The sequence below is a fragment of the Lynx rufus genome, unplaced genomic scaffold, assembly GCF_022079265.1.
Source record: "Lynx rufus isolate CCGP_SWC_20201006 ecotype Redwood Valley unplaced genomic scaffold, mLynRuf1.p SCAF_6, whole genome shotgun sequence".
NCBI classification, from domain to species: domain Eukaryota; kingdom Metazoa; phylum Chordata; class Mammalia; order Carnivora; family Felidae; genus Lynx; species Lynx rufus.
The window spans coordinates 29486343-29507521 of NW_025814878.1; the positions used below are offsets into that span (position 1 = coordinate 29486343).

At 34.5% G+C, this 21179-nt stretch overlaps 1 protein-coding gene across 1 annotated transcript in view; it reads right to left on the minus strand.

Moving 5' to 3' along the window:
* LAMA2 (laminin subunit alpha 2) overlaps nt 1-21179 on the minus strand; it is a 475613-nt gene that overhangs the window by 359740 nt on the left and 94694 nt on the right. The window contains exons 5-9 of the mRNA XM_047102999.1: nt 20059-20238; nt 16989-17078; nt 15524-15641; nt 9276-9454; nt 3269-3368 (exon numbers count right to left, since the gene is read on the minus strand). Of these exons, the coding sequence (XP_046958955.1) occupies nt 3269-3368; nt 9276-9454; nt 15524-15641; nt 16989-17078; nt 20059-20238 (667 nt within the window). The remainder of the gene's footprint in view (nt 1-3268; nt 3369-9275; nt 9455-15523; nt 15642-16988; nt 17079-20058; nt 20239-21179) is intronic.

The following is a 21179-nucleotide window of genomic DNA, read 5'->3' on the forward strand; positions in this document are numbered from 1 at the left end:
TCAGTGGCTAAGAATATTAACCTACCCACTTCAAATATTTGCAGATGGATTAGAAAAAAAAAAGACATAGAAAAATGTGAATAATCTATTGTTGAATTACACATTATATGGTTATAAATACCTATTGTAGCTTATCATTAACTAATCTATAGAAAGTTTCAATTTCCCAAAGCAGAAATTATCAGTCTTGTTTTCTTAACATAAATTAATACTTCTACATTCATAACATATGTCATAATAAATTAGTATTACATTAATTCTAAACATCAACATGTTAATAGAATCTTAAAATTCAATCACTCTAAAAGTTGATAAATAAATATTTCTCCTTATAACTCTTGGGTAAAAGAGAAAATCAAGACTTCAATTGCAGATTAAATAATTTTCTAAATAGAATATAACAGCTGTGAGAAAGAAATTTAACAATGTTTATGGGATATAGAAAAAACAGTTGCTTAAAGTAAACTTTTAAGCTTACATACTTACATTCTTAGAAAAATAATGTACACAAATTAAAATTTTAATTCATGTAATAATAAAAAAAGAAAAAAACAATATGACCACTATAGGAAAGAAGGAAGATTTGAAAAATAAAGAAAAAGAAAATAAGGCAAAAAGAGAACCTTAAAGATAATTAAATATATCAAAAGAGGACAAATGATCAAAGAATTACCACAAAAAGTTATGGTACCAGTTAGTTTTTACAGAGTGTTTTCAAAGTTTAAAAATGTGGAAAGCTATGTAATTTAGTCTATGAAGCTAGTAAAAACTTGGTATCAAAATCTAGCAAAGATAACCATAAAAAAACATAATAATAGCTAACAAATAGATTAGTTTAAATTTAATGGATCATGAAATAGTGATTTAAGCTTTTATGTAATATGATAAAGATACCAAAGATGAAATACATAATAAAAAATGTCTGAATACTGGAGAGAAGGAAGGAGGTGGCATAAATGAAATATTTGTCTTTTCTTTTAATTAAAAAAAATTAATGTTTATTTATTTTTGAGAGGAAGAAAGACAAAGTGAGAGTGGGGAAGGGACTGAGAGAGAGGGAGACACAGAATGTGAAGCAGGCTCCAGTCTCTGAGCTGTCAGCACAGAGCCTGATGAGGGGCTCAATTTCACAAACCATGAGATCATGACCTGAGCTGAAGTTGGACGCTTAACTAACTGAGTCAACCAGGTGCCCCAAAACATTTGTCTTTTAAGATGGAGAGTCAATAGGCAGTATTTAATGGTGATGAAAATGCTAAGAATATTATTTAGATATTGTTTGTAAGATAAGTTCTTCCAGAAGAACTTAGTAGAAGAAATGTCTCAGTGTGATTAAATTTGTAAACGAGATGGGGGATGAATAAATTGAAGAGGATGCTATTGCTATTTATTTTATTCTCTTCCCTATCATCAAAATCTCATTTTTACTATGTATTGTTTTCATAATAATTGAAAAAAATTGTTTAATGTTTATTTATTTTTGCGAGAGAGACAGGGAGAAAGTGCAAGTAGGGGAGGGACAGAGAGAAAGGAGGAAAGAGAGAATCCCAAACAGGCTCTGTGCTGATGTCTCTGAGCCATCAGCACAGAGCCTGATGAAGGACTCAAACTCACAAACTGTGAAATCATGACGTGAGTGGAAATCAAGAGTCAGACACTTAACTGACTAAGCCACCCAGGCACCCCTAATTGAAAAATATTTATACACAAAAATCTTCACTGAAGCATTGGTTACAATAAACAAAATTAGAAACAATCTTAATATCTATGTAAAGTTGAGTGGGTAAATAAATTATGGTTATCAAGATAATGACGTACTATTCGAGTGCTTAACCCAGATTTCAGAGAAATCCTCAGTGGTTTGGGGAAAAACTCATTATGTGAAGTTAACACAAACATTTTCATAAGAGTATTTATGATGAATTACCACTGCATTATACGCTTATTTTTCTACTTTTCTATTTTTATCACTTCTCCACAAATAATATACTTCTTTAAAAAGTATAGAAAAAAGCTAAATGATATTACTGAAAATAACATAATTTAGTTGTTACTACAAAAAGATAAGGGGCCATAAAATGAAAAATGACCTCAATAGCTCACCATTTGAGATTTTAAATAATCAGTATTTTAATCTTTTAAGACTGTAGGGCTTACACTGATAATCCTACAGTTTTATAAAGAGAGCAGGTAATCTAAACTGTGCCAAAGAAACATTGCCAATCTTTGAACTTGAAACCCAATGTCGGCGGGGGGGGGGGGGGGACCTATATTGTAGCCATAATTTATTTTAGTCTTTCCTAAGAAGAGAAGAATCCATTCTTAAGAATATAAAGAAAGTGTTTCAGATATTTCCTAATGTTCTACTAAACTTTGGCAAACAACTCTCTTGGAAATAGCTGCTAAACATTTCACATTAAGGACTTATTTTGACATTGATTCTTCAGTGTTTGGAGTTCATCATGAATTTCAATCCTCAACGAAAGCATTTAGCTTAAATTCGGGTCAGCCTCTTTCCCTTCTTTAACTCATGACTACTGCCTATTTTTAGCTTTGCTTTCTATACTATTGACTACATCTCAGGATGTGCTGTCTGTTCTCTCCTCCCATTGCAGCACACACATCCCTCAGCAAATGCTGTCATTTCACGCTAAAAACCATGGAAACTACAGACCAATTCAATAAACAACATTTGAAAATTAAATATATCACAGATTTCTGATTGACCAGAAGATATATATGACTAGACATGTAAATATGTATATATGAATGCATATATATGTATATAATGCAAAATAAATTATTCAACTTTTTTTCTTTTAAAGCATTATAATTAATTATAATTAGTTTACAGAAAAAGAATGATTGAGATAAATTAAAAAAAAATGTTTCCTGGAGAGAACACTGATAGATACGAGAATAAAATTATTATTATTACTTTTTAAATGTTTATTTATTTTTGAGAAAGAGAGAGAGAAAGAGAGATTGCAAGTGGGGGTGCGTCAGAGAAAGAGGGAAACAGAGAATCCCAAGAAGGCTCCATGCTATCAGCACAGAGCCCAACACAGGCTTGAACTCACAAACAATGAGATCATGACCTGAGCTGAAATGAAATCAAGAGTCAGACACTTAACCAACTGAGCCACCTAAGTGCCCCAAGAACAAAATTATTAAGCACATAAAATTTATTGCAAAATGTTACCCTAAAAATTATGATATCTGGCTTATGGTTGCCCTTTTATCAAAATGGCCCTGAGATCTATCTCACCTCGCCGAGCATGTTTTTCATCCTTCACACAGACGTCATTTAAGGAACCAATTGGATCACAATGGCATGGCTGGCATGGTCGTGGATAATTAGGAGACACCTAAGAAGAATATTAAAAGCCTCTTAATCATGTGTAATAAAAACACCGATAGTTTTCAATTCAGCAAATTTTAAGGACAAAATAAATTTAATAATACATAGTAATAAATTATATTGAGAAAATACATAAGAAATCATATTTAATATATGTTTGCAATTTTTAAAATCCCTTTTTTCTAAATGGATACACAAAAGTAAAAAGAAGTACAATAAACATCCATATCCTAAATTCAGCAATTAACAAGATTTTGCCATAGGAGTTTGTTTTCATTCTTTGCTGAAGTTTTTTTTTTTTTTTTTTTTTAACGTTTTATTTTTATTTTTGGGACAGAGAGAGACAGAGCATGAACGGGGGAGGGGCAGAGAGAGAGGGAGACACAGAATCGGAAACAGGCTCCAGGCTCTGAGCCATCAGCCCAGAGCCCGACGCGGGGCTCGAACTCACGGACCGCGAGATCGTGACCTGGCTGAAGTCGGACGCTTAACCGACTGCGCCACCCAGGCGCCCCTCTTTGCTGAAGTTTTTAAAGAAAATTGCAGATAGTCTTTTAATTCCCATAGATTTCAGTCTGCATCTCTTTTGCAATCCCAGTATCATTATTATAACAAACAAAAATAACAGTATTTGCCTGATGGTCTCTAATATACATTCTGCAATAAAATCCTTCTGATAGATTTTTTTGTTTGTTTGTTCTGGGTTTTTTCTTGTGGGTTTTTTTCTTACAACATACTTCATAATTAGTAATTTCACCCCAAATTTATTTTTTAGGAACTTTTATCATGTTGATCATGATATGATTAAATAGAAATGTATATTTGGTGCTGACAAAAAGGACAATATTAAGTACTCAAATTAAACATTTGGTTTCCCGGAGAGGCAGCATAGCCACAAGGGAAACAATTTTTTTTCCTCCATAATTGAGAAATGTGAGTTCATATCTCAGTGTGGCTCTACCGGCTATGTGGCCTCTTGCAACTTATTTGCTTCTTGTGATAGGAGGATAACAATAGCAACTATAGTGATGTTATTAAACTAAAATTAAAAAGAATAACATATAAAGGATCTCTTAAGATTCCTCAGATATGTTAAATATTCAATACAACTAGTTTTAATGCTAAAATATTTTAATTAAACAAACCTAGACTGTGATAATATGCTCTAATTACAGGATTTATTCTCCAGATGCAATAGGATAAAGAATAAAATAACAATTATTTGCCTATGGTACATATACTGAAATACTGTGCACATGCGCTCTGTGTATATGTGTCTCACTATATATATTATAGGTCTATTCATATAGGTGTATATATTTCACCCATAAAATATAGCATTTACATATGTATATATCTATGCTTCATTTATAAATGTAAACTTGTTTACTAATATAAATCAAAGTGTCATAACTAGAGAGTTATTTACATGCCGGATAAAATATCAATCATTTAGGACACACTTATTTATTCCCCATTATGAAGTAAGCACTATGCAAAGCACAGATAGGTAAGGCCAGGTCTTTGTCTTAAACAAGCTTACAAGAATAACAGGCTTGGAAGACACTGATTAAATACAAGGTGCCAAGTGATAAAATAGACATACAGAGCATTGTGGCACAAAAGAGGAGGGAGCGATAACACAAAGAAGTCAACAACGTTTCACAGAAGTGACATTTAGACTGAAGCTTGAAGTATGAGTAGAAATTCTAGAGTAGACTTGGGAGAAGGGCTTTTTCCCAAGGAAAACAAAACAAAACAAAACACTAAGACATGAAAACAAAATATAAAACAAAAACAAAAACCCTCTGTGGACAAAAAATTTCTTTTGAATAAGATCTTGGCTGTTATAAATGTGGTTTATGATTTTAATGATGAACTTGAGTAAATAAAAGACTCCTAATTTATTATCCCTCTTTGCGGTAATTGGAGAAATCTGCCTGAATCAGATTGCTGACAAGGAATCCTACCATCATATGAGATTCTGTAAATATATCTACTCTACACGTGATTTTTAATTTAATTAAAGTAATAATTCAGATTACTAATTAGTTCTTAAAGTAAACATTACATTATATTTAACTATTAAATATGTGTATTTAGTAAATAAACCTTAAATGAGATTTTAGGACAATAATTTTTAAAAAATTGTAGAGATGTTATTTAGCTGTAAAACCCATGCAAAAAAAAAAAAAAAAAAAAAGCCTGTGTCCTATATCTTTATAAAAGACAAATAGACTTGTACCCATATATTAGGCTTTTTAGAGAATGGAATTTTTTAACATATGCAGTAGCATAAGTATTTTTGTAAGTATTAAAATACCATAATCTAAGCTCAGATTCACTTAACTGACTTGTAATAAAAACTTGAAGCTGGGGGAGAGGGGAAAGTGGGTGATGGGCACCAAGGAGGACACCTGCTGGGATGAGCACTGGGTGTTGTATGGAAACCAATTTGACAATAAATTATATTTCATATTAAAAAAACAAAAACAAAAACAAAAACCTTGAAGTTTCCACAGTTGATAACGGCAGACTGTCTTGTGTGGTCCAATGTATTCTCAGATAACAAATATTAATTCCGGACAAAATGTAAAAGTACAATATTTGAGGTCCTGGGAAATTAATCAAAAACAGGCAGAACTTGGAAGAATTTGAGGTTTGAAAGAAAAAAAATATTAGCTGAGATCTATACTCAGAGATGGGGAGCAAAATCTGCATACCAACATTCCTCAAAGGCTTAAGTGATCCCTTAATCATACATCCATTCAGGAGACTCCAACAAGTCCAGTGGAAAGTAACCGCTGGAAAGCTCAATGATGTGCATGAGTTTTTAGGTCTGCATACCATAAAGGAAACAGACATTGGAGTTGTCAACCATGTTAGGAAGATTAGATAACCACCTTGAGCTTTCGGTTCATCTGCCATATCACGGTGTAAAAGTAAGTCTCTACAATTTCATAGCAATCAGTCAGTATGTTTACTACCAATTAGAACCAAATTCAGAAATCTTCAGAGGAAGATAATAGAATCATGTCTCTACATTGTATCATCCCAAATGTCTTGTACAAATCATAAATCCCTAGACATAAGAAGAAAGAGAAGAAAGAAGAAAGTTTTTTCAAGAAAAAAAGCAGTCAATAAAAGCAGACTGTGAGGTATTGAAATTAGTTTGGAAGGACTTATATAGGTACTGTATATATGGCCAAGAACATAAAGGAAATAATGTTTATAAATAAGTGAAGCATGGAATATTTCAGCAGAGAAATGGAAACTATAAAAAAATAAGATGATAGAAAGCTGAGAAGTAAAATATCTCAATGAAAAATTAACCAGGTTTACTTAACAATAGATTAGTGATGTCAGGGGTAAAGTAGTACAAATAAATAGAAATTATTCAATCTGAAGGATGAAGAAAGGAATTGTTTGCTTGTTTCATTAGCACAGCCTCAGTAACATATGGGACACAGTCAGGGAACCTGATGTGTGTTATAGTTGGAGTTTCAAAAGGAAAAGAGATAGTAGAGCTCAAATAGGAGGTCTCTGTTTCTTTTCATTCTCCTTCTCTGCCTCCTCCTTCTCCCTTCTTCCTTCTAGTTCTTACACATCTTATTCTTGTTATTCTTTTTCTTAATCTTGTTCTTTTTCATCTTCTCCTTTTTCAAAAACCCTTCTTTCCTTCTCCTTCTCTTCCCTTTTTCACCCCACCTTCCCCTTCTTTTAACAAACATTTATTTTATAAAAATGTTTATTTATTTGAGAGAGTGAGTGTGTGCGAACAGGGGAGGGGCAGAGAGAGAGGGAAAGAGAGAATCCTAAGCAGGTTCTCTATTGTCAGTGTAGAGACTAACATGGGGCTCAAACTCACACTCCTTGAGATCATGACCTGAGCTGAAATTAAGAGCCAGATCCTTAACCTACTGAGCCACCCAGTCACCCCTTAACAAACATTTTAAATGTAAAAAACATTCTTTGCTTGTAGGACATGGAAAAATTTAGGTCCATGTAGGCCATGGACCAAATTTAATCTAGGGTCCACAGTTTGCCAATACATGAACTAACTACTAAAATGCGAATATAAAGAAAATGCCTTGAAATCAGAGAATTAAAGACACAATATACACACTGACATAAAGATTGCAAAAGAATGAAGAGATTTATATACATAAACATGATTGTTTATGTGTATACTTTTAAATAATCTGGTTTAAACTACCAGACTAATAAAGGAACTTAGATATAGGATATAACACCAATATTTGAAAATCTTGCTAATAACATTAAATAATTTTATAATTATTTTTATAATAATACATAAATATACTGAGATTTAACAAAATACATCCAAGTTCTCTATACTGTAAACACTGCTGTGAATAATTTAAAAACATTTTAACAAGTCAAAAGATATACTATATTCATTGATTACAAGACTCAATACTATTACTGTTAGTTCTTCCATATTTGTATTTACATTCTATACAACAATCCCAACTAACATCTCTGTATTGACAGGTTCATTCTAAAATTGTATGGGGAAAAAATTGTTCAGGAATATATAGAAACTATTATGTCCAAAACAATCCTCAAAAGGAAGAATAAAGTTGGTGTATGTACATTTCTGATTTCTAGATTTATTAAAGCTAAAGTAATTGAGATAGTGTGCTATTAACACAAGGATGGACATATAAATCCATGAGACAGAACTAGAGCTCTAGAAATTGACCCACAGTAATTTATTCACATGGTCAAACCACATGATTTGCAACAAATGTCTCAAAGCAATTTAAAGGAGAAAAAGAAGTTTAAAAATAAAGGTTCTGAAACAACAGTTTAACCATGTAGATCGCAATCATTATTTTATGTCACACTCAAATATTTGCTTGAGATGGGCCATAGATCTAAAAGCTAAAATTGTAAAGTTTCTAGAATTAAAAAACAAAAACAAAAACAAAAACAAACATATCTTGGCTTGAAGGAATACTTCGTAACAGAAAATCTAGGAATAGCCAATAAGCACTTTATCTGAAAATTAAATACAAAATAGGATCTGCTGTAAATTCATAAGAGAAGATCTGTGGTAGCACAAAGCATCAATGGGAATGGTTTTGCGATTGCCAAATACCTACTTGCCACACTCACTGTGTCCACTAGAATAGCTACTTCATAAAGATAGTCAACACCAAATATTAGAGATGATATAGAATAACTAGAGCTCACAGACATTTTTGGTGACCATGTTAAATACTGTTACTAATTTGGTAAAATGTTAGCAGTTTCTTACAAAATCAAACATAAAAATATCCTCTAAAGCAAGCATTCTAGTCCTAAATGTTTATGCAAGCAAGGTAAATCAAACAGGACCCAAAAAGACTTACATAAAATATATCTTTCTGTGAATAGGTTTTATTTCCTTTAAGCAGTGTTTTGTAGGGGCTAGCCAAAAACTGAAAATGACACTAACAGCCACAAACGGAATGGATTAAAAATTGCAGTACTTTCATGCAAAATATACTCATCAGAGTCAGTGATTTTTTTCTAAAAAAGAACTATCGATGCGCACACACTACAGATAAGTCTTTAAATGTTATACTGAGGGAAAGAAGGAACACAAAACAGTATGTAGTTTATTTTAAATTATGAAATTCACTACGAGGCAAAACTAAGTTATGTTTTAAAAATCAAAACAGAGTTTGCCAAGGAGTGAGGATTGACTGGAATGGGGTACAATGGAACTTTCCAGAAAGATGGAAATGTTTTATATCATGGTTTCCCTTTTGACACATTCCTAGTCACCTCTTAGAACTTGCAGTCCAACTGTTCAAAGAAGTTTTCAAAATTAGTTTTCTGTATGATACACCTCTGTATGAAAAAGCCAGAAATAACACTTCATGAAAGAAAAAGTATGCTTTACCCCTTTGGGTCTGAAGAAGCCATCAATGCATGTCTCACAGTTTATACCAGCAGTATTTTGGGTACAATTCACGCACACACCCCCTCCAATGTACTTTCCATGTATATTTAAACTCAGATTTCTTCTGGCAACATTTTCATCATAATAGCATTCTTCAGCTTTCCCATGACAATTGCATGCTGCATTAGAGAAAAATAAATTTATAAACATTAATTTCAGGTTTCAGATGTATTCAAAAATCATTTGCCGTTACATAATAGATTTTTATTCTCAATGAGAAATTATATTGTGTGTATATATATATATATATATATATATATATAAAATCAGTACAAAAGTATCTAGAAAGTTTTTGGATTTACTGAATATACTAATAAATTCACATTTTATTTTTTTTAATTTTTTTTAACATTTATTTATTTTTGAGACAGAGAGAGACAGAGCATGAACGGGGGGAGGGACAGAGAGAGAGGGAGACACAGAATCGGAAGCAGGCTCCAGGCTCTGAGCTGTCAGCACAGAGCCTGATGCGGGGCTTGAACTCACGGACCGTGAGATCGTGACCTGAGCGAAGTCGGACGCTCAACCGACTGAGCCACCCAGGCGCCCCTATAAATTCACATTTTAATGGAACATGAAATAACTAAAACATATAAATTAAGCTGAATCATATGAAACTGCCAATATTTGACTGACTTTATCTTACAAAACTGAAATTTCATATGGTTAAACCCACAACTTCCTATTATGTTAAACAATGAATTATTGAACTGTGGTAGTGAATTGTTAATATCCAGGTAATCTGTACTGGTTAATTATTATATGTGAATCTCCAGGTGCTAGATCCTATGGGTAAAAAAGGGCACTTAGGACTCCTATCGTTCCTTTTTTGTACTTCTAATAATAACTAAAACTTGCGGGTTTTATATGCTATGTTCTGTTCTAAGTGTCTTACCACTGATTTTAATTCTCAAAATAGCTTTATGAGTTAGGGACTTATATTAACCACTTTCCATTTATTAGGAACTGAGACAAAGAGAAGTGAAATAATTATACAAGGTAGCCAAATCAGGGGTGCCTGGCTGGTTCAGTTGGTAGACCACGTGACTCTTGATCTAGAGGTTGTGAGTTTGAGCTCTGCATTGGGTGTGGAGATTACTTAAAAATAAAATCTTAAAAAAAAAAAAAAAGGTAACCCAATCAGTCCTGTTAACCCCACTCTGAAGTCAGGCTCCAAGTTCACAGGGCTAACCACTGGCACAAATCCTTTTCTTATATCTGATAAGAGATATAAAATATATGATAAGTGCCAAGTAATCAGGACTAAATGTGAGCTGGTTTGCTTAGTGGCTGAGATCACACGGTCTTGCACCAGTCTTGGATCTCTAGCACTTAGTACTCATGTAATGTAGGGAACTTCTTTTTTTTTTTTTTTTTAAATTTTTTTTTTTTCAACGTTTATTTATTTTTGGGACAGAGAGAGACAGAGCATGAACGGGGGAGGGGCAGAGAGAGAGGGAGACACAGAATCAGAAACAGGCTCCAGGCTCTGAGCCATCAGCCCAGAGCCGACGCGGGGCTCGAACTCACGGACCGCGAGATCGTGACCTGGCTGAAGTCGGACGCTTAACCGACTGCGCCACCCAGGCGCCCCTGTAGGGAACTTCTTAATTTCACAATGGCTCAGTTTCCATAAACACAGAGAGGTCAATAGTAAATACCCGACAGGGATATTTAAAAGCATTAAGTGAGAAAATGCCTGTCGAATCATTAGCATAATGCCTTGTAAATAAGTTCTTAATTGATTTTCCTGCACACCCCCCTCCCTTTGATCTTCCTCATCTTCATCATAGAAGTTCAGAAACGTGAAAAAAAACGCTCCCTCAGAAAGACTGGGTAAGGCTTTATAAGATGGGTAAAATTTATTTTAGGATGTGAACTAGGGAAAAAGATATCTTATGCAGAATCTCCTTCCTCAGATCCTGAATTTCTTTGGTGTTCCTGCATGGATTTCCACATATATGTGTGTTTGGTGGGATGGGGGGGCAGTATATGTGTGTATGCAGGCTCATGTGTGGGGCACATAACTCAATCCTTTATTTTTTTTTTTCCACACGGGAAACATTTATATACTGTTCTGAACTATTTCCAAATTTTACTAACACTAAATACCATAGCTCTTTCTCTATTAGCATGTTTTCCCCAAGGCTGCACAGGATACTTCTTGAATGGGATGCTTATCAGATCACTATTAATGGGCAGTTACACTGTTTCCAGATTTCTCTGTGATAAGTAACACTGAGTACATCCTGGGAGAACAAAGAAGTCAGGGAGAAGTGGGGGGGTTCTCTGTCAGACTGCTTCCCATTTGCCAGTTGAGTGACTCTGAAGAGAAAATTGAAATCTTGGTGTTATTTTAGTGCTTCCCTCTTAGGGTTGTTGTGATAAAGCAAAACACCTGTTGGAATGCCTGAGCCATAGACTACATATATAGACTAAGTGCCTACAAGTATCATTTCTAGGCCAATTTTAACTTCAATTAACTTGAAAAAATGTCCCTCCAAAAATGCTGCCAAATTACTCTCTGTTCAACATACATGATAAACTGTTTAACCATAGCCTTACCAACACTATGTACAATCAACCCTCTTAGGTCAGTTCCTGGACATAGCAAACATTTGAGTATTTGTTGAGCGAATAAATGAACACTTTGATGAGTTAAAAAGAGTATTTTCATTGTTTTAATTGGTATTTCTTTAATTATGAATAAGTGGGATAACCTCTGTAGGGTTATAAGTCTTTTCTTTTCCTGAGGAATCCCTGTTCTAATCTTTGCCCATTTTTAACCACTGTATTGAATTTTCTTCTTTCTTATTCTATAGAAGCTGTCTTAATATGGTAAGAATATTATATCCTTGTCATGTTTGTAGCAAATACCTTCTCCAGTCTGTTGACTCTTGATTTAGAACGGAGTTTTCTTGCCATACTGGTGGAAAGTTTTCAAACTTTATTATAGGGAACCTATAGTCATAAATATAAATCACTAGGCATTATAAGCAGTATTATATCTTTCAGACAATACACAAGAATTCTTACAAATCCTGTTGTAACAATATATTGGAAGAAACGGTCAAGATTCTGCTTCCAGTGTAAGTAGAGGGAAATATGAAGGAATGTAAATCCATTCTCACGTCATTTAGATTTAGCATTTATAAACATGAGCCAGTGTAGGTAAAACACTGATGTTTGGGAGTCCTGCTTTTCACATGCCATGCAGCAAGGGCCCTCTGCCTACAGCCCTGGTTGCTGTTTAAATGGCCCCCCACCGGTGCAGCTCCCCATTTATAGCCTCAGAGAATGCGGATAGTACCTACTCACAAAGAGCAATTTTTCACTCTGCCATCAGCAGTTTGCTATTTCACAGAACGTCAAAGACACGTGATGGAAACAGTCTTTAGCTCAGGCTTAGCAATGGAAGAAATATTCTTTGCTCTCTAAAGATATATCCTGCTTCAAATGAGCCAGATTGATGAAAATCCAAATCAAACTCAAATGAATTAGTAGGTAATTATTCATCTTTTAGAAGGATTTGTCACGTTACCGAAGGATTTTTCTGCATATTAAGGTGATTGGAGCATGGTTCAACTTGGAAAAGAAAATTTTTCATATCAGCTTTTAGGAACGCACACATTACCAAAAACATGGTATCTATGCGAGGTTTTGTGATTTGGACTCCTATTGTTAATTTGTGGGGAAAAAAGAGAAACATTTTTTTAAGCTTGGAAATACCACCTCCCATCTGTCCCACAACAAAAAGGTTATTGTTTCAGACAGCCACTATTTAAAAAATGTAACAAGCGGCAATCTGCTTTTGTGTTGCTTTGTCCATCCCTGCTGCTACCAAATTTAAGCTACACTTTTTGTTTTCTTGTTTAAACATATATACACAAGTGGGGAGGGGTAAAGGATTTTACAGAACCATCTAACATTATGTAGTTATAATTGTGCAAGAGAATGTCAGGGGCAACAGGAAGAATCCCTCTCCTGTGCTACCCCTTCTTGTGATTGCTTTAATTCCACCAACAGAAGAGGAACATGATTAAATTTAAAGAAGTTTGAGACTACGAGTGGTATTTCACTTAAATTCACTCTTAGGGATGAATGTCTGCTCTCATGGGGAGAAGATGTGGAGAATCCGAGGGATTGTCAAGGAATGGGGGAGGGGATGCATGAAGTAAACAATGGCTGGGCCACAGGCTGCCCCTTTTACCACAGTGGGTGGTGGTGGCACATTTCTGCAGATATAATTCAGTAAAGATGGGTGATTTCTAAACTAAAATATCTTCACAAGCAGGGCGACACAAATCAAAATGCAAAAAAAGGCGAGTACAGAAAATGGAGGGACTCAAGACATGGATAGTATATGCGGAATCTTAAAATTTTATGGTTAGGGAATTTTATGATTAAAGTTTACTATGATTCAATAGTTTTAAGGACCTACTATGTCTGATACATGATACATTATGGTAAAGTTTTTTTTTTCTATAAAAATACAAAGTTGGTATTAGCTTAACGGTCTACCAAGCCTGTTTGGGGGGCGTTGTATACCTATGGAACTGAAAACATGTGGTTAGGACTCACTAAGATATTAATATTTGAATTCAATTGAATTGGGCTTCATGGATGGTTTAGATTTATAGCTCAGCACAAGTCTTTGTTTTTAGGTCCCATCTTGGCCTGTGCAGATTTCCAGAAACACAGGTTTCTCTAGCATCCCTGTCACGGGCCAGTTGGCAGTATTAAGCTAAAAGTCATGTGTTACAGTTCTTGGGTATTTCCCTTCTGAATAAAACCTAGACATATGGGTTACCTTCAAAAGTGATAATATTAAAGTATTAATGAATATTTGTTGACACATGTTTGCACAGCCAGTTTTACTATTTTTCATTACTGGCTTTTTTCTTGGTTGTCACTGTCCCATAATTGCTACAGCATAGTTTATGCTAATGATTCACTGGTGCCATTTCTAATTCTAGTATTTTATACTGTTACTAATGAGAAACCATACATTTAAAATATTTATTATTACTATTAAAATAAATATTCTATTTCTATGAATTTGTTTCCTTGTCTTCTCTGTTACCTTTTATTCTCATATTCTTCCCAGCTACTGTACCCAAACATCACCCTTTAAGAGGTGTAACTAATGAACCAGAGTGGTTTTGTTTGTTTGTTTTGTTTTTTAGGTAATAATATAGGTCTAACCAGTAAGGTATAATCTCTCCCCTTTGGTTTTTCTCCATTTACTAGATGATTGGTATTCAAAAGCTATTTACTAGGGCGGGGAGCTACAAAGGAAGAAGGCAGAAAAAGCTGGAGCTATACTGGTTCCAGAATCATTTTGTAAACATATAAACACATTTAGAAAACTAGTCCCCATAGACTGTAGGTTTTGCTGAATGCTTATTTGCATTTTGAGGAGTGTGTGTGTGTGTTTGCGTGTGTGCATGTGTATGTGTGTATGTATGTGTGTGTGTGTGTGTGTGTGTGTACATAGTTGACCCTTGAACAATATGGATTTGAACTGCATGGGTCTACTTATATGTGTATTTTTTTCAGTGAAATATATTGGAATTTTTGTTTTTGGAAATTTGTGACAATTTGAAAATATTCACAAATGAGCCATATAGCCTAGAAATACAAAAAAAAAATTTAAGAACAGGTTAGATAATATTGTGAGAATGGAGTATATAATACATATACCATACCAAATATGTGTTAATTGTGTTATTGGTAAGGTTTCTGATCAAGTAGGCTATTCATTATCAAGTTTCTGGAGATTCAGTTATACAAAAATTTTTGGTTGTGTGGGGTGTCAGCTTCCTAACCTCCATATTGTTCAAGGTCAATCATGGAGGGGTGTGTATATGTGTGTGGATAAGCTAGAGATCTATCCTGATGATGGTAAGTGTACACTATGCTTTTACTATGCTTTTATCTATTTCTCAGTATGTCCACACAGTGGTGAAGTCATAGGCATTTGGTAAGTTTCGTCAAATTAAAAAAAAAAAAACAAACAAACAAAAACTGAGGAACTAAAACAGCAGGGCAAGGAGCCTACCAGCTATCGCCCTAGATAAAATATCTAAACTGGAAACAGGCACTTACCTAAAATCACCACATGTCTATATTACCTGCATACCAGAAAAGGAAGAACCACATAAATTGCTGAATTCTCAGGAACATACCTTCGCATTCAGTTTTAGTCAGAAAAGTGCCAGCTCTCCAAGGTTTCTGGTGGAATCCTGGACAGCACTGATCACAGCTATCCCCGCATGTATTATGCTCACATTCACAGCGGGATTTCTGGTCAGAAATTGGGGGCAAAGCATAATTTTAATAATTTTGAGAGCCATAAATGAAGGGTTTTTCCCAAAAGATAGAAAGAAGAGAAAAGAAAACTTTGAGACCATGTACCAAAATGTGAAACTCCTGTCAGTCTGGAAAGAGGTGCCAGACTTGGGAGTGGATATATTTGATCAACACCAGCCTAAGGAGGTTCAGGCTAGTACTGGAATCACTGGGCTCAGGTTTAGAAGAGAGCAGAGAGGCCCAATTGAGAATGGTCTTGAAGACTAAAACCCCTTCTATGATTCCTGAGATCTACAGGTTTTCTGGTTTGGGATGCAAAGTACTGTTAACATTTGGGGGGTGTGGGAAGAGGAGAATAGGTTCATAGGCATCAAAGGGCATCATAGAAATCTGATGTCCCAGGACTGAATCTCCTTCCTGTGTGTGTTCTGAGTACAGTCTCAATTCATCATGTGGAACTGGTCCTGTAAGGCTGCCTTGTGGGCTCACACAGCTTGGGAAACACTGCCCATCAGTTCACATGATCGACAACACCCACACCTGCAGAAAAGCCGTACCACAACCTTGCCAGAAAAATATGCCAGGGCATTTGAACCTTCCCTAGCAAGTAACACTATGATGCAGTAGAAAACCAGCTTTGAGAGAAATACCATTTGTATTACAGTTTTAGAAGGAAAAAAAAAAAACTATACATAGGTAACTATGTTCACTGATCTTACTACTCTATATGTTTCTTCCATATAATATATAATAGATGATTTTGCATTTCGCCAGCTTATGACTGAGAAAAATAGATGTTCATTCATCTTTTGAGGTTGTACTTACTCAATCCAAGCCAAGAGCATTTTAGCGTTTTCTGACCTGGCAGTTCCATCACACTCTTGAATACATTCTTCAATCCCTCTCTGTATTGCTCCTGCCCCACCTTAGCCCCCTGTTCCACGGCCATTCATATTTACTTCCATGCACGGTTTTCATGTTTGCATTAATTTTTTTTGATGAAAACCTTTAAAAGAAATGGTCTGGTTGATTGATGGCAGGCGTTCTTTAAACCTAAATCATACAGCAGGCTGTCATAGATAGAGAGGTTTCAAAATAGATAGACCAGTTTTGGAGACTTTTTGGGAAAAAAAAACTAATCTGTTTTTTGACACTGTGATGGCTGACTTCAAAGTCTATCATCCTAACTGCCGGCTCTATTTCACTCTGGCATGACTCTCTGTTACACCGCGTAAGTGGGGACCTGACTCCCATTCACAGCATCCCTATCGGCAAAGTGTCTCATGAAGCATTTTACAGTTGAGAGTTTCATTTTGCTAAGCATCCTATAAATATACATACATTTGTCACTGGATCAAGTGGACAAGCCCTGGCATGACCGTAGCAGATGCACATCCCTCCGACCGAAATATCCTTGACCGAGTAGTAATACTGCAAAAAGCAATCCAGGGAGAAATCCCGTTAAGCTGACTGCAAGGTGTAAGTAACAAAAGGGAACATTCACTTAAAAACTTGACTTTCTGCTTTTATCTTTCGTTGGAAGCAAGAGAGAAGGACAGAGGGCTCACAAAAGTTATCAAGTAACTGTTATCATAGCCCAGAGAAAGAATGCCTCTCATGTATGTTTGGCGGCCCTTTTTAAAATTTCTTTCCCACAGACGTACAAAGTCTATGCTGGAGTATTTATTATTTGACAGCAAGCTGTTATGCCAGGGTTGGGGGGGAGGTGGTAAGTACAATAATTCCTCATAAAAATGGGTTTATGTAGTTTTGTGAAAGAAAATCTCCTTTATTGCCATAATAGGAAACTCGGTGATCATTAGTCACATGTGGACTGTTTTACTTGACGAATTTGAAGAAACTCAACATACTTAGAGGAAATCATGCTCAGAACAAAATATGTCTTAACCACATTAAGATGAAATAGAAGGTAATGAAGTACAGGATTGATTTAACAAACTTTAAGGAGTAATTTCTATGAGTGCAACATTTGCTTTTTTCATTATTATGTTAAAACGTCCATGTGATTACTTTCTTATCTGAAATTAATATAGGTCTATGTTTTTAATTGTTTTAATCTACCTGGCTATTTTTAAAGATAATTTATAACTATAGTACTAGGCTATTTAAAATTTTTAACTAATATGCATATAACATTTCATAATTGTGAGAGTATTTCACATTATCTTATAGAATCTAGGTAACTATCTCAGTGGTAGATAGTCCTACTATTCCAATCATTCACATTAAAAGAACCCAGCAAGAATAAGTAGGTAAACACAAATCTGAGTTTCCTAACTACAAATTCCATTTTTCCATTTACTTCTTTTTTTCTTTTTCTCTTTGTTTTTGTTGTTTACATAGAGTATCCTTTATAATATTTTTGTTACTTCTATTACTTCATATACCTAGACCTTGACCTTGAAATAAAACTTGCTAGAAGTTTAGGTAATGTAAAAGTCTGCTTCTCACTAACTTCATCACTTAATAATACAGATATGAACAGGGATATTTGCTCAGAAAGCTGATACAGTACTTTGGTAGATGCTTTTAAAATTAAGAAATCTGTTTTTAAATATAAACGCATAGTGCTTCACTTTTGAGTCATGAAGAGGAGCTGAAATTCAATATCCTATTTTTATATATTTAAATTTATACGTAGTGTTTACTGAACTTGAGTACTTTCAAAGGACTTATTTATATGTTGCATTTTACTGCACTATTTTAAAGGCTCTTGCACAATGAAGTTATAAATAATAGATGTGCCTCCCAACCCCCACTCTGCCTTCTGCAAAAGATGATAAAAGGAACATATTTATTTACATTGATTTTTTTCTCTGTTAGATATACTGTCGGAAAAGATTAAATTTCACTTCAGAATTACTCAGTCTTCCTCACTGTATATTTTCAAGTCGTGCCAAAATTATAATTAAACATGATTTTTTAAACAAGCAAAGAATCTACACGTTGCAGAAAAATAATGATTACTTCTGCATAAGATAATTTACAATATGCTGCAATATTATGCAAGGGAAAATTGTTTCAGGTTTGGAAAGTACAGGGCACTAAAACATCCAACATGTGTTGTATGGGGATAATCAAACTTTAAAAGTTATTTCTGTGATGATGGAGTGGTGAGGTGTAAGTTAAGTAATGAGAAGAAAATATATATGAGGGGTATTCATGAACTGTGAAAAGTGCTGCCGTTCAATATTTAGTGTGCTGGTTCAGCAATTTGTAACTTGTGGCAATAGTCAGGCCTTTTACACTTGATCTTAGCCAAAAGGCCGAGAAGCGATTAGTCAGGCCTTTTAGAACTAAGTGCATCATTCTAGAACTAAGTGCTGTGTCTTACCATCTTACTTTCCCTCTACAATCCTATTTCCACCTTCACCTCCAGTCATATAGTAGATATTCTGTTAGCATGGATTTTCTTTATGGACTTAGAGCTGAATTGGTAATAATGTCCTAGTTGTGTAGCCACCTATAAGGAGTGCGACATAAACCAGTGAATGTGGTGAGGAGTAGGTAGGAGGAAACACAATTATTACTCATAGGATCTGGACTGATCATGTATGTCATAATCCACACATTCCAGCTTAACACTGGAAAACAGCCTTTCTGTGAGCTCCTGTTTTCAAAGAGCTATTAAAAGGGATGCCGTCATTTCTGTTGTTGTTGTTGTTGTTTTCTGATGTTCTATTTATAAAAGAAAATAAAACAGTGTAAACAATCTGTTTTCCCCTACAGTAGTGTTTTTTTTAAACTATAGCTTGTGACTCAATGAAACATAAAGTTAAATTATTTGAATGGGCAAAATGGTCCACAGAACAGCAACACTCACATCACCTAAGAACTTGCTAGAATTATTCTTTCTCAACTCTGCCCTAGACCTACTGAATCAGAATCTGCATTTCCATAATACCACCAGCTAATTCTATTCACATTAAAGTGTCAGATATATTGTAATGTGCATGTGCATGTGCATGTGTGCGGACTGAGTTGTGATATAAAATTTAATTCTTAGTGTGGGTTGTGGCCAAAAATGTTTCAAAGCCACTGCACTTCCTACAATAGTTCCCCAGGGCCAATTATAATAGTAGAACAGATACCTACAGTGACAAAACTAATTTAGTCTTCGAAAATAAGATTACGAACTAGGTATTATAATCTCCATTTTACAAATGAGGAAATGAAAGGTTAAAAATGTTAAGAGTTTGATAAATGTTACATCTAATAAGTGACAGAGTTTGGATTTGAACCAAGGATGGTTATGCTGAATTTTAGTCTAGCAACAAACCACTCCTACAAATCAATATTAAAGATACCTTGTTAAATTATTTAAAAATTAACTGATTAACAGTAAAAAAAATATCATTTACAGGCTGCAATATGATTCCTCATAACTTACTCTTCGTGTGACAATCGGGTCAATTTCTCTTGGGTCTTTGTGAGCAAACATCATCAAGTCGGCATTCAGGGTGCGGATTCTCTGAAATCTCAGGCGAATATAGCGAGCGGAGGTGAATTCCAGCAGTTCAGGAGAAGGGTCATCGGCACTTGGTCTCCCATTGATCAAAGAGATGTGTATCTACACAATATGGGAAATGATTTAACAAGGAAAGTTACCAAAAATAAAATATCTGGCTTTTTCTGATTTTTCTCGGAAGAATAAAATTAAGCTTCACTTCTCTCAATTAGGCAGACACAGGTTCATATTTACTCCCTGGAATCTAGTAAAGTAATTGAGGGAGTTTACGGACCTTTTAATACTTGTATAAGCAATTCATTTGTTTATATTTTAAGTGTTCTTTATATACTGTGATTCCCCATTTTCTTTTGTTCCAAGGCATGGCATCTACTTGATTTTCCTAGGATTTCCATAAAATCTTAAGTCGATCATTTTTTTCTGAAACTTATTATGTGCTAAAATTATTTCAGAATCTGGTATATAGTAGGAAACCAGAAAACTTGATTTAAAAAAAGTTACAAAATATCGGATAAAACAGGAACCCATCAGGAACTTAAATTCTAAAATTGAAACTATCTAATTATACAGCCTTAAAATATATACAGTGAAAATCGACACATTACAAGGAAACTAGACAAATCTACAGTCACAGTGAGAGATTTCAATAGGTTGTTTTTTAATTTTTTTTTAGAAATTGATAGATCAGACAGAGAAAAAATTACCAAAGATTTAACATAGTCTATGAAAAATACACTCTATGAAAATACATTAAAACCTGGGTGGAACAGTAAATTTTTTAGGAAAACAATTAGCACAATTGACACCAGAAAAAACAAAATCTAATCATATAAAAATTGGAGAAATTAGCAAAGAATACCTCCTGAAGGTACACAAAGCCCACATTCTCTCACAGGGATCTCGGGATAGAGAATTGTAATGAGGAAAAACTAACAAAACCAAAAGTACTCCTATTACAGATAAAAAAAATGATTTCCCTAATATCTGAAGAGCTTCTGTAAATCAGCAAGAAAGAAAGATCAACAACTAACACAAAAACCCAA